The 14,475-nt window shown below is 39.2% G+C and overlaps 1 protein-coding gene across 2 annotated transcripts in view; it reads left to right on the top strand.

Annotated features, from left to right (window-relative positions):
• Positions 1-14,475, top strand: part of ADAMTSL1 (ADAMTS like 1) — a 392,370-nt gene that overhangs the window by 217,175 nt on the left and 160,720 nt on the right. For both annotated transcript variants that reach the window (XM_050987189.1, XM_018918349.3), the window contains one exon: positions 13,249-13,376. In XM_050987189.1, coding sequence (XP_050843146.1) covers positions 13,249-13,376 — 128 coding nt within the window. The remainder of the gene's footprint in view (positions 1-13,248; positions 13,377-14,475) is intronic.

The raw sequence follows: 14,475 nt of genomic DNA, 5'->3' as shown, positions 1-14,475 counted from the left end.
CTGCTGCTGTGAATTAAGTCCTCAGTCCCTGATTCATGAAAATAAATAATTCATTCTGGTGCCAACTGTTATGCATTATATTCCACATTATAATAGGTTTTTTTTGTATGACTTACCCTGCCTCGAGATTTCCCCCCACCTCCCACCAAATCTCTTTGTACCTTAAGAACAGTGATGTGAAGCAAGCTTAACTTTCTTTTCTGAATCAGACCATTCTTTTGCTCCTTCCATAGTTCGGAAAATCTCTCACTTGCTTTCAGCAGGAGATTAGGTAAACATTCCAGTGTTTAACTTACAGCTTGGCTAGAGATAGGGATAAGTTGTAGGATACCATGGTACACCCATTCCTACTGTAGTTTATTGCAGCATGGGTTCACCAAAGGCATGGTAGAAAGCTCATAGATGTTTTTTGAGAGGAAAAAAAGAAGTCATTAAATCAGGCTGTGACCTGACTGTCAGCATCCTAGATGTTAGCCTTTAGCCAAGTATACAGAATGAGTTTGAAACCCATGACATTTGGATTTGGACAATCAACATTTAGATTTATGTGCACCACCTTGTATCTCTTCTAAAGGCCCTATCTTTCCCACAATAACCATCAGCAGCAGCTTCTTGTCCTGTGGCACTTCAGTAACATCAGCAAAAGTTCACAGTTGTAAGCACTAAGGTTTCTCAATAAATGCTTACTAGATTGGTCTTAGAATAACTTATCTCGCGTTCCTAAATTTTCAGTATGACACCGTAGAGCAAAGTAGCCCCTAAATTCTTCATTGAGCATCCTCACCTCAGGAAGGAGGTTTCACAGCCCAGGCACGTGTACAGCCTATGTACAGGTGATGCTAAGGTAATTGAGCCTTAGCAACCTCACAGGCTGTGACAAGTCCACAGGCAGCAACAGCAATAACCCCTCCTCTTTCTCTCACTATCAGCTGCCTGCAGTGGTGAAGTAGTGAGCGCAGCTCACTGCTCCACTGGGGTTCTCAGCCTTCTTCAGAAGAAACTGTATTCATTTTCAGTTGAGTGGTGCTTGAGTAAGGTCACTGGGGGTCCCTAGTGTATTTTGTTAACTGTCCTAAAACTTGCTTCATACTCAGAGAACCAGTTTCTCTAGCATTTATTAAGTATTTCTCTAGCATTTATTAAGTATTTTCACGGCTATTCTTAAGAATCTGAGCCATAACACAAAGGTGCTTGTCTTGAAAAAGTAGTATGAAAAGTTTCTCTTTCCAGAGAAAGACCAGATATTTGTAGAATTTTGCTTATTGCTCCATGAACTTTTCATCCTAAGAACATACTGGTTTTAAGAGTAACAAAAGAAAGCAGGCATTTTGTTCCAAAGATTCTCCTTTCTGTCAGTTTAAAAATAAAAGCCTAGAACAAGCAAATCACAGTTGTCTAACTCAAAGGAATGTGGCCAAACCAAAAGCAGCCATGAGCTCAAGACGAACTAGAAGTCAAATCACGTCATGTCAGAAGGACATTTAAACACATTTGCATTTGTTATTTGCATCTTTTCAGCAGTATTTTTTAGCTCTTTGTTACTGTTGTGGTACTTACAGAAGTAACACTAGGGGCTATAATAAAGTACATGTGTTTTTCTGCAGGATTTCTTTCTTTTGCTGTGCTAATTTGTGCATGGAAAATAGTCAAATACAATAGTCCATTCCTTCCAGGCTCTTTGGCATTACACTCCCCTATTATCTAGCTGGCTCTGTCTTGGATGACCACAAGTGCAATTAGGCAGTGAAATGAGTATGTTTCTTGTTTACATCTGAATGTATAAAGCTTGACGGTTTTTCCTTTCATGTGTAGATAGGTCTACCTACTGCTGTGTCAGCTCATCTGTCTCAGAAATTGTAGGTATATTAAAGAGTTTTTTTCCAGTATGAGGTCCAAAGAACACAAATGTATTTTCATGCAGGATCATTTATACGTACAGACTCGCATTTGCTCAGATTGGTTGGGTGAGGATGAACTGAAATGCAGAGTTCAGCTATCCTGAGCTAAATGAGATATATTCAGGTGCAAAGTGAAAATATCTCACTATTTTGGTTTGTGACCCATGCTGTTCCGATACGTCATGTCTATAAAACAAAACCATTTCTTATAGGAAGGACTAGATACTACTAAGTATGTGTGATTATAATTTCTTCCTATATTACTCTAGGACTCTGTATTGAGACATGTTTTACTAACCTCTTCCTTCAGATTCTTGAGGTATAAAACTTATTTCTTTTTCTACCAAGTGCAGAAGCTTGCATGAGCTAAACTAAGATTGTGTGATGAAAGTTCTTTTGGTTTTGGATTTTAGTCAAAAGAAGTCAGCACATAATGTAGGCGGTTGAGCTACTGGTCTGCTTCACCAGTGTCACTAAATTTTAATGAATTGTTTTAATGACTTTGCTAGATTCATAGGGCTGCAAAAGAATAATAAAAGAAGGTGTGACATAAAACACTGTGGAGAGTCTGAAGATTGGAATGTGGTCACCTGTAGTCATGGATCTGTCAGCTGGACAACCTTCAATGTTCAGAAGGCTCATGAGTCAATGTAAAGTCTGAAAAGGCCACATGACCAGACAAATAATTTGTCAGGAGAGGAGTATCAATCCCTGCATGACTAAATTTTCACTGAAGCAAATAAAACCTTAATCCCTTATAACTGTGTCATTAGGTGTCCAAATAGAACCTCATGGTTTCTGTTGTACTGTCAAATCTGCAGACAGCAGTGTTGGTTCTATTGCTTTTCTGTAGCTATTTTCTTAACTTTGTAAGAAAACTCAGAATTGTATGGGAAACAATTACATGGGGGAAAAATGGGAAATTGCAGTCTGAGGAAGAAAAAAGAATGGTAAGATCATCCTTATGGAAACAATTAAAGAGCTAAAGGTATTGGAAGAAAAAAGGGAAAACGTACTCCACCACCAGGTGCTGTAATAACCTGATGGGGAGCAGGAAAAAGAAAAATAAATTCTTTTTTTCAGCCCAAGCCAGGGACAGTTCTAAAATAAGTCTTCTCATCTTGTGGACAACAACTAATTAAAAAATTGGCATGAAGTGCTTATTTCATCAGAATATTGTACTGAGGTTTGAACCAAAGCTTCTTCCTAACTCTTGAAAAGGAATGGCTAATTTTTGCTGTGGGCTTCTCCAGCTTTTTGCATCACCTTATGGACAGCAGGCTTGTCTTAACAGATGGCTGACCAGTTTTGCATACTCAAGGTGTTACAACATGTTCTAACTCTTAGACGTATTCAAGGCAAAATGGTGGGAGTAAGCAAAGGATACACATTTCATGGAATGAGATCTTCTCTTAGGTCTGTTAACCCTGTGTAGTGTTGAACACAGACCAATAAAAGTCAAAGCTTAGTAAAATCTGAGCACGTAGATATCCTTCTATCTCAGGGAATGTAAATAATTTCATCATAGGTCTGAGGTTTTCATCTATCATCCACCTTTTAAGTATCCTCTTTAGAATTTATTTCCATGAATGACCAGCTTTTTTTCTTTCAGAAATAACTGAACTTTTCCAAACTTCTATAAAAGTAGACAAAGTTGGGTCAAATTGGAAGGGAAGGGAAAGCAGTGTGTGTATTTGTGAGATTTCATTTTCTTATAAAGACAGCATATGTAGAAGTCTTAATAGTTTTGCCACCTGTGGATTTTTTTGATCACTGCTTATAAGCGCAGTCCTTCTTGCTGTGCAGAGAAATTAGTGGTGTGTTCATTGATCCTACTGTACAGTAATTTTCACATTGCTTCCACTTTAATCTTCACTGCCTTTATGAAAGCTCTTTCAAAGCTTCAACCTTTAAAATTTCTGCTTGTCAGGGACTTCTCACAGACAAGGTTCAGCAGAGGGGGTGTCAGTGTAGATAAGGCATCCTGAAATAAATTCCAAGAGTCTTCAAGAAATGAGACAGGAAATTATGTGCGACCTAAATTCAAACTGTCACATAAAATATATTTGGTTTGTTTCCATATGAATATACTGTGTGGGTGTTGAATTTCCCCTTCTAGCTTTGTTGGATATAATCTCAGTCCCATTTGAAATTTGCCATTATGTTGTTCACATTCTGCACGGTATCAACAGAGCCAGATATGGAAGGAAATAAAGGAAGTCATAAGGTCTCCTACTGTTTTGATGCTGGCATCAGATGGGTGAATTATTTATTTATTTACTTTCTTACTAGTTTATTGAAATCCTATATTTCTTTCCATCTGAATTGTTAAAAGCATGAGTTGCTCAGGGCAAATATAATGGCCCTCAACAAGCCCAAGGCTGTTTTCTTTTATTGTAAATGTCTTTTGGATATGACATTTTTATACTTCCTGTAACTTTTTAAAAGAGAGAGGATTTTCAAGTTCCTGTGGTATGTCCAATATGTCCCTTAAAGGTCCAGCCATGTTTTTAAAATGGAAGATCTGAATTAGCTGAAGGGGAGAGGGAAGTATTGTAACAGAAATATGTGAAACAAAAAACCTGAGTTGCAATGGCTTTAATTCTAAAATTCTGCACTCTGTACTTTAGCAGTTGTGTCATTCTCCAATGGGCTCATCCACCCATCAGTGCTGGTAAGCACCAGGTCAAGAGGCAGTGTCTTATCACCTTTGTTTGACCACCTTGTGATAAGCTGAAGACATAGCGAAAAATGCATACCCTTTCTGTGGCAAACTGGTTTAAAATGTGGGTGTGTCACTTCTGGTTTTTGGGTATGGCAAGGGAAAAAATTTTCATCACATGGGATTAGAGGACAGCATGAAAGGAGTAGCAGAAGCTTATGTCTTGTCAGTGTTTAGCCACTTCCAAGCTGGCAGTTCAATGTTTTAAAAAAAGTTTTTAAAAAAGTTTTTAAAAAACCCCAGATCTGGTCCTTCCTTCCTGCCTTCCTTCCTGTCTTCATGCCTGCCTTCCTGCCTTCTGCCTACATGCTTTCCTGCCTCTATCCCTACCTTTTTTTTACATAAATATTTCCCTTTTGGTTTTCATGCCTCCACCAAGGCTTAATGTTTCAACTCTTTATATGGCCCCTCGTCATTAAAATAAGCACATATACATCTCCATGAAGTAAATGAGGTGGATGGCAGACTATCAGAAGAACGGGAGACTTCACTTGTTTTGAATAAAGCCCATAATTGTGGATGTTGTCTGAAAGTCTTGCACAAGCCTTTGGAATTTCTCTTCCTTTGTCTGAAATGCCTCCTGACCAGAGTGTCATCTGCCTGTTATAACCTCTGTCACCTTGCCTTACTTCTGTGATCTGCTTCAGAGGCTGGGATGTCCGTCCTAGGTCTGAGTAAAAGCTATGCTGGTCAAAATCTGTGCTGGTGCAACAATGTCTTCAATCGCAGACTGTCAGAACCAGGGTTTCTAAACCCAGATAAAATGGTGTTTTGTGAGGGGACTCACTATGGAATGTGAGGTTCACTATGGAAGGTTAGGTTGAAAGGGGGAATATATGAGGATTAAGGTCAGTTTACTAAAAAGGAAAATGGCCATTATAAATTTCTTCAATGTAAATGTCTTCTTCTTTGGAGACAAGGTGGAGCTTCCAGGTGTATATTGCTTTTTTCTTAAAGCTGTTGAGCACGGCACAGCCAGCACATACTTTCATTTCTCACCACTTAGAAAACACTTGGCATGCAATAGGCCTCATCACAGTTTACAGTTCTACTTTTCTCTCATCTCCTTGCTGTGCGCCTTGTGTGCTTTTTCCCTGCCCATAGTTCTTGCTACGTGGAAGACAAACCCTAAGTCCTGGAGTGCAAGATGCACTTTTGAACCCATGCTTTTGGGTGGGTTCCGAATTCTGAAAAGTGATTTAACCTATCCTGCATCTGAACCAGTCCTAGCCTTAAAAACCCTGAGTCAATAAGGCGACAAGTCTGAGGCTGAGCCAGCTTGGACTTGCTCTCTATTGGATCACCCATGCCTGGTGTTTACACCAGCACGGCAGGATTTAAATGCAACAAAATGTTGTAACTTCTGTCTGTGAGAGCAAGAAAGAAAACTTTTGCATTCACATTGCTCTCCTGATGTGTTTTTTCATACGGGTAAGAGGGGTGAGAGGTAGGACTGATCTGAGGTTTATAAGGCACTGTTATAAAGCGTTACTCAGAGCTCAGTGTGCACACGTTGAAGTGATATGGTGTCAGCTCCATCCTCTGCCAGCAACCCCCTTTCCCGCCCCTCCAGCTGGCTGCTGCCCTTCTATGAGAAGAAATGAGCTCACATTTGGCACATTTCTCCTGGGATACAACTTCCAGTCCAGGTTTAGGAATGGCTGTTTGGCTCTTAATGTCCTGAGATGGCTCCTAATCGATTCCCTGCTCTGTTGTTGCACCCTGGAAGCTGTGTCCTCCCATAAACACAGCACAGCTATATCATTTGCTTTGGAGCATTGGGAATCCCTTGTGACTATGAGGACAGCACTGGCAACGTTCTTATCTTTCTGAGATGAATTGATGTGTCCAGATACTGATGTAAGAGGGTACAACTGTGTACAACACTGAGACTACAGACACAGTGTTTTCAGGAGCTCAGTGTGACACTTCGTCCCATTACTTGTGCAATAGCCATATCAAGTAATGGTTAGGAAGGGATGTGAGGTTAGTGCCCTCTCAATAAACCTTTGCTTTCCTGTCCAAAAGGAAAACATACTATATTTATCATTTTCTGTCCCATTAGTAGTGAGTCTGTCTTGCTGTTAAGAATAAGAGAGGACAAAAAGAAACACAGCACTGAAAAGGACTAATACACCAAATTTATACTAATGTGCCTGAACTGAGCTAGTTCTATGTGTATCAGGTGTTTTCCTTTAGGGTAAAGAGAAATCCACCTATTATTCTTTCCCTTTGTTCACAGGAGCAGAATAAGCACTGGGAAACTGCAAGAGTATCTTGGTGAGATTTCCTCTTCAATCCTCATCAAGGTGTCTTCCCCTGTTTCTTTTAAGTGAGGGATGATTTGGGGCAAGAAGAAAGAGTAAATTTAAAACTATACAGAAAGAGATTTGAATTTTTTTTCTTTATACATTTTTAAGAGACTGAAATAATAAATCCTGGCCCATTTACCTGCATTAGAAAAATCTGAGCATAATTACCCAAAGTTCAAAATATATGCTCACATGCCTGTGCTCCTGTGCCAGTGCCTTCCTTGGGTTTTGGAGACACTCAGATCAAGGTTTTCCTGTGCCAGGGGTTTTCTGTAGGAAATACTCTCATGATCCCCTCAGAGGCCTTTTGCTTTGACTTGCAAGTAGAAAGGAGGCAAAAAAAGTTAATTTCCAAGACTGTGAAGCCTGGGGCAAGTGGGATGCTACTGTTCAGCTCACAGTTGCATTCCCAGTAGAAGGGAACCACTAGCCTCTGGGGAACTGAGGAGACAGTGTTCGAGGAATAGCCACTTTCACTCCAAGATGTCTGATGATCACTGCAGCTACTTTTCTTTCCACATTGTTTGCCAGGGGATAATACAGTGTTGTAGGAGTATTTTTAACCTTTCCATAGGCAACCTTTTGATCTGGCCATACGGAACAGCATGCAGTTGTTCATGGCAGCAACGGCACTTGCAGTCACTTAGTATCTCAGGTACAGTAAACAACTCTGGTAGATTGGGTGAAAGGGCATTTTCTCTTTCCATCTTTTAACTTCTGTGAGAGCAGAACTTCCATTACTTTGGTAAGAATGTCAGGTAAGCAGGATTTTTTGGTTTGTGTGGTCCTCCTGGAGGCTGGCTGGGTGGCAGGTCTGGTGGCAGAAGTCCTTTTTTAGCTTTTACATGGGCTACAGACAAGACAAGAGGAAGAGAAGCCCTTTACCATACCAGCTAAACAGTGTTCATCTGTCCTGACCCTAAATCTGATCTTTGGGAAAAGAAAATAGGTTGAAGTCATTGTTTGCTGAGGCTGACTTGGGGACCTCTGGTTTCATGAGGCACATGAAATGGAAAAATACCTACTTGGAACTGGAGAACTATTGTCATGGAAAATCCTAGTGCTTCCAGGGAATCATGCTCCTCAGAAGGATGAGACTTACCTTCATAAATCCTTTTTTCAGTATGGTACAGTTATTCTGGAAGAGTAGATGTGCTTTGGTCATAGAATACCTTTAAAAGTGATGTGTAACTTTTTGCTTAGATAAATTAAACTTTTTCTTTTTGTGCATTGCAAACTTGATATGCCAGAATATTTTATGTATTAAATTTTCAAGATATTCACTTTTAAAAGTTGCAGCAGTTAGTCAGAAATGTCTTCATGTTAACATTCTTTCTGATGACAATTACCAATATCAATTCAGCTGGCTATGAATTTGTTCTGCCTTGCCTTTTTTCAAAAGCCAGAAATTTCCCAACAGTTTCCCATGTGGGCTTTAATCCAGCTGTTAACTTGGATGGAATGCAATAAAGATACATAACATTGCGCAAATGAAATCTTATAAACCATACATTTACATTGGTTGAAGTTTTGAAATACATGGTTTTTATGAAGAGTTGAGGTCACTGGCCTTGTCCCTTGCTGTTGCTCACCTAGAGAAGTGCTGATAGCAAGCAGTTTCTTCCCAGTTCGCTGCAGACAGCATTCAGTACTGTGTGAAGTATATATTTAATCTCAGTGACAAACTAGCATCAAAGGATGCTCAAGGATTACTCAAGGAAGAATGTGTGGCTTGGCAAGAATTCATGTAGGGATGCATTTAAATTTATCTGAAAAATCTGGTCAGAAAGACCATTACAGAAGAAAAAAATACTAGTTTTCTGTCCCTAGCATAATTTTTACAGTAGCTGAAGGCAAGTTTAGGCAGTGGCCTCAGAGGAGCCTTGCATATTGTCACTGACACTTCATCATACCCTGAAACAGTGGGGATATGATAATAACCAGATGATATAAATTTATTAAGCAAACCAGTGGTTCATATTATCTGGGAAATAACTGGCCTAAATTCTGTATCAATGCTGTAGTCCAATAAGAGTTTAATTGCATTTTTCACTGTCTGTATTGCTGTTTAATGTAGGAAACACACTGGGTGCTTGAAAAGAGGACTTCAGCAGCATTTTACTGAAAGAGGAGGAAAACTGGATGCCTCAGAACCAGAGGAGAAAGTAAACCATGTGATCTGTGTTTATACACACAATCTTGTGTGTGGCACTGACAAATAGCTGGATTCTGTAGGGATAGCACTGTTCCCAACAAAATTTTCAATTCAATTCCAATATGCAACTAAGATTTATTTTCTTAAGGTTGAACTTCTTTTATAGACTTCAGGACATGAACAGAGGTCTTGCTGCTCTTTATTTTTCTCCCTCTATGCACCTACACACATGTGCACATTTATGCTTTTAAAAGAAACCTGGTTCTTATCAGGCATGCAGCTCTTAGATGTCCAGGTAGCTGTTGTGATTTGAGGATGTGTGACACTTGTATTCCAGATAGTCTAAATGATTTCTGTGTACTGTAAGCAGAAAGTGTAGGAAGCACCACTGAATGTACCATGAATGCCTGGCAACTCTTTAAAAAATTCAGAAATTACTATTGAACACTGAAGCTGGATTTTTTTAAAAATCAGGTTGGATGTCTATCTGTGTTAGTCTAATCTGATTGTGTCACATTACTTTGTTTAAATTATGAAAATTCCTCTATTGACTTGTAGTTTAAACCCTTTTTTTTTCTTCTGTAAGCATCTTCACCTGAGTACCCTATCTACTGACAGTAATTTCATTTTTGCACATGATCCTTTTTGCTTTCTGGTCCAATTATACAAGCTGTTCTTCATATTTCTCATTAGACAACTCTTTGGGAGTTCCCCTGCCCATTCCCATAGGAGTTGAGGTATGGGGTAGTAGATGCAGGATCACCATCAGATTAAGGTGTGAGATATATTTAGATAATATGGGATTAAGGAAGACCTGGGTTTGATTAGTGCTAACAGATTTCTTTGTTTATATAAATCATCAATAAGCAAATTGCCTGAGGGTGGCATTTCTGACTTGATACTTTTGATGTCAGGGCATCCTGAGTTTCATCTCGACAAAGAAATGGAATTTTTCTGTGAAGCACAGGCTGACATCCACCTAGAATTGACAGAAGGGATAAGAAAGGTCTTCTGGTACCAGCAACAGGGCATAATGAGCCTTGTTGACTGCATTTTGCTTCTTTGACATACACTGGCATTTTGAGAACCACCAATCTGGAATACCTCTGGCAGAGTAAAAGATTTTTTCTGTGATGGAAAAGATTTTTTTCTGTGATGTTGCTTAAAGAAAGATTTAAGTGGTGCCAGCTTTACTCTTTTCAACTTTAAGGGAATATACTCCCCTCTGTTGCCTCCCCCCCCCGCCTCCCACACTTTTTGTTCCTTCTCTTTACTATTTATGACAGGAACTTCAGGGCTTTAAAGAAGTGATGTAGGAGTTCTTGCACTGCAGAACTCCTGACTGCTACTTTAAAGTAAGATCTTTAGCTCATTTTGACAAAAGTGGGTAGGAATTATTAACTACCTTTATAAAGTACTTTTGAAAAATCTATCCTAGACAATGAATTCTTAGCTAGTAATTGTTTATATCTCCTTTGAAGCTGGAATAAATCTGTAATGGACAGTTGTTTTCTCATTTGAAATGACTTTTTGGGTATTGCTAGAATTTCAAGCTCAACCTTAATTCCCAGGAAGGAAAACACTCTCTTTAACATTAAACATGGATGGTGTTGAGATGAATTATGTTTATTCCACTTGTTAAAAGAAAACTTGGAGTCTGTTCCAGGTTGAGATCACATGTTTTCTGGGAATATATAGGTCTTAAAGCAAATTTTGGAAAGCAAGTAATAGGTTCACAGATCTCCTCTGGTTGGGATCACAGTTTATGTCATAAAAACTTGGACCCACAGAATGTCTATCCGTGCTGATGCTTATCATATGTGGTGGGGTAAGAGTGCTTGGTTCACGTGAGTTTACCTTGCAACCCTCTTAAATTATGTCTTTGAGCTTTCAATCGGGGTGAATGATCAGGTCATGCACCCATCTGCAGTTTGAAGGTATTTGTTTTCCTATAAACTGGAAGCACAAACATGTATTTTTATTTTATAGGAATAAAATTGCAAATATTCATTTTCATTTTATAAAAATTACTCTTCAAAAAGCAGTTGGGTGAAATAACCTCAGTAAGTTGTTATGTCGTTTATTTCCAATGTAAATCTGGAGACTGAGTTACATGTAGTCATAATCTGAATCTGATTGCTTATGAAACTTTAAGTTTTACATTTACCCTTGCACTTGCTGTGGGGTTTTTTGGTTTTTTGTTTTTTTAAATTTTAATAATGGTAAGATAAAATGAGTGTGTCAGATAATTGTTACACACTCATTACACAGGCTCCAAATTATCTTTCACAGATGGAATAATTTTCTTTTTTACTCAGGAATAAAATTATTCAAGGCTGGTATATTTCACCATATTTCATTACTACTACTTAGCTTCACTGAAGGTGAAATTATTTCAGTGTTGAGTTATCTCTGTGTCTCAAATAATCCCTTAATGTTGCCAACAAACAGGTGGTCCTGGTTGATGCAACAGCATTGCCAGCCGGGCAAGGGAAGGGATTTTCCTGCTCTGCTCTGAGCTGGAGTGGTCTCACCTTGAGTGCTGGGGGCAGTTTTTGGGTGCCACAATATGAAAAAGACATTGAAGTGTTAGAGAGTTCCAAAAGAGTCCAAGATGGAAGGGCCTTGAAGAGAAGCCATGTGAGGAGCAGTTGAGGTCCCTTGCCTTGTTCAGCCTGGAGAACAGGGGACAGACCTCATTGCAGTCACAGCTTCCTCGTGAGGGGCACAGGAAGGGCAGGCACTGAGCTCTTCTCTGGGGTGATGACCAGTGACAGCACCTGAAGGAATGGCCTGAAGATGCATCAGGAGGAGGTTTGGGCTGGATACCAAGAAGAGGTTTTCACTGAGAGGATATCTGAACACTCTAACAGGCTTCCTAGGGAAGTGGTCACAGCACCAGCCTGACATAGTTCAAGAAGTGTTTGGACAATGCTCCCAGGTACATGGTGTGACTCTTGGGCTGTCCAGTGCAGGACAAGGAGTTGGGCTTGATGATTCTGATGGGTGTTTTCCAACTCAGTATCTTCTATGATGCTGTGAAAGCTAAAGCTGACTGCTGTAACGTGGGCCAGCAGTGATGATCGCTGATGTTTAGGGTGTACCTTTAAAGTCTCACTCATATCATTGTTTTTCTCTCCCATTAATTTCAAGTGCAGTTCAAACTGCTATTCACCAGGTGCTGGCCCACAGCACAAGTAAAATTTTGAAGGAAAACACTGCCTATGTCCATCAGACACAAGCATTTTTGGTGCAATTTTGCTAGATTAGTCGGTTTTTCCAGCAAAACCACATTACCTGCTAGGGACAATATCTATCTATATGGTTAAATCATTTGTGTCCTTACAAATCTATGTTTTTTGTGGTGCATTTGCGTGAATGAAAATGAAATGCTGAATATAGGTGTGACTGCTTTATTTGAGACAAGTACTGCTATATGTTTATGACTTAAGCCTCAGAGAGACGAGCATTTCTGCATCCTTCAGTGCTGCTTTTCTATGAAGTTGTATGAGCACAGCCACTGGCATTAACAACAGCATGGTTATCAACATTCTGATGTTGGTAACTTTCTGCTTTTCAGAGAATGTGCATTTTCTTCTTTAAACTAGGAAACTTTGTCCAGCAAGTTTCATAGACCTTTAGACAGAGAAGCAATGATAGCTCAAATTCTTTGTGGTAAGTGCATGAAAGTGATTATATAGAATGCTTTTTTAGCACGTTGATTCACTATGTTGTGTTTCAGTTTTTCCTTAGGAGCATTCTGGTAGTTTCCTTTCAATATGCCTTTTCATAGCTTCTAACACAGCAGCAGCAAAACTTCAGAGCACAGTGTCTGATGTCTATAATACTCTATTTCTGAATCAGAAAAGATCCTTTGTCTCACTGTTGTTCAAAGAGCTGTCTTAGACTAGTCTTCACTAGCCTCAAACTGAGATGAAGTGGGATATTCAAAAGATGAAAGTGAATTCATACACCATTCACTACTAAGAAACTGTTGTCAACAGTAGGCATGCCAGACAGGAACAGATTTATTCAATTTATTCGGTACTTTTAATAACCAAGATGATATCCACTAAAAAGAAAGGTTAAACTAGCAGCAGAGGTTTTGATGCTGAAATGTTTTCTCCTGATTTCTTTTCTCTTCCTTTTCCCTCTGCTCAGAGCTCCAGAACAGCTCGCTCGGAGGAAGACCGAGACTCGCTGTGGGACGCCTGGGGCTCATGGAGCGAATGCTCACGCACCTGTGGAGGAGGGGCTTCCTATTCACTAAGACGCTGCCTGAGCAGCAAGTAAGTGGCTGAATGTTTTTTACTTTACTGATGGAAAAATTCAACCTACTTATATGTGTCAGACCATAAGAAATAACCAGTGGAAGCCTTGACCCACATTGAAATTTCCACCTTGTTGTCAAAAAATTATGGTAGTGTTTTGGTTTTTTTTTTAATTTGGGCACACAGCCAATGTGCTTTATAAGGCAACATCCTTTAAAATAAAGCAAGAATTCTCGGAGATAAAAAAGCGGTCTGGACACCTTAAAAGGCTGCCAGCTCCTGAAGCTGAACTTCCCTCCACTTTCACCATTTAAGCAGTAAGAGCTGTCATGCACTTGTACCAGAATACAGATAATTCACTAATTTAGTACCCCAGAGTCTCAGCCACCCTGACTATAAAAGCAACCCATTAATCAAACGAGGCATCCTGAGCTATATAAGAAAGAGTAACAATCCTACAAAGGATATCTTGCAAATTAAATTTTAAATAGGAAGTATTCAATACCTGCAAGGCCGCTCCCAACAGAGTTAAAATGGTCTGGTACAAAGGTGAATTCTGGGTATTTAGTCAGGCTTCTGAGATTGTATTCCTACCCAGTTACTAGCTTGCAATGGAAAAAGAATCACTCATTTGACATGTTTTCCACTCTGTACTCTATGTAAGTTTTACCTGCAAAATATTTCTAGCAAATATTATTTCTATCTACTTTAAGAAAAAATTTACCTGCAGTAAACATGGTATATTTGATAAATATTAACAGATTTCTGATAAAGAATATGAAGGGAAACTTCCAGATCCGACCTTTATGGCTTATTGCCACTTCTGATACTTTATATATTGTAGGATAAAAAAATCTAATACAATTTTCCATTCTGCATACTTTGTCTCATATTTTTATTCACGTCCTTGTAAAACTGATGTTAATATAACAAACAGCAGCCATACAGTCCAAATAATTTCCTCTGTCTGACGCTTTGATATGTGATGTTGTTTAGTCAAGACAGGAAACAGCATAAGGCATTGAATGTAACACCAGAAAAGGATATCGTGTATCTTAGCTTTATCTGTGAACTGTCTCTTAGTAGCCCCATTTATTGAGTTGACTGTGCCCAAAAA

This window comes from Serinus canaria, chromosome Z (genome assembly GCF_022539315.1).
Source record: "Serinus canaria isolate serCan28SL12 chromosome Z, serCan2020, whole genome shotgun sequence".
Classification (NCBI taxonomy): Eukaryota; Metazoa; Chordata; class Aves; order Passeriformes; family Fringillidae; genus Serinus; species Serinus canaria.
The sequence above is the reverse complement of the archived record's forward strand: the minus strand, read 5'-3'. Positions and strand labels throughout refer to the sequence as shown.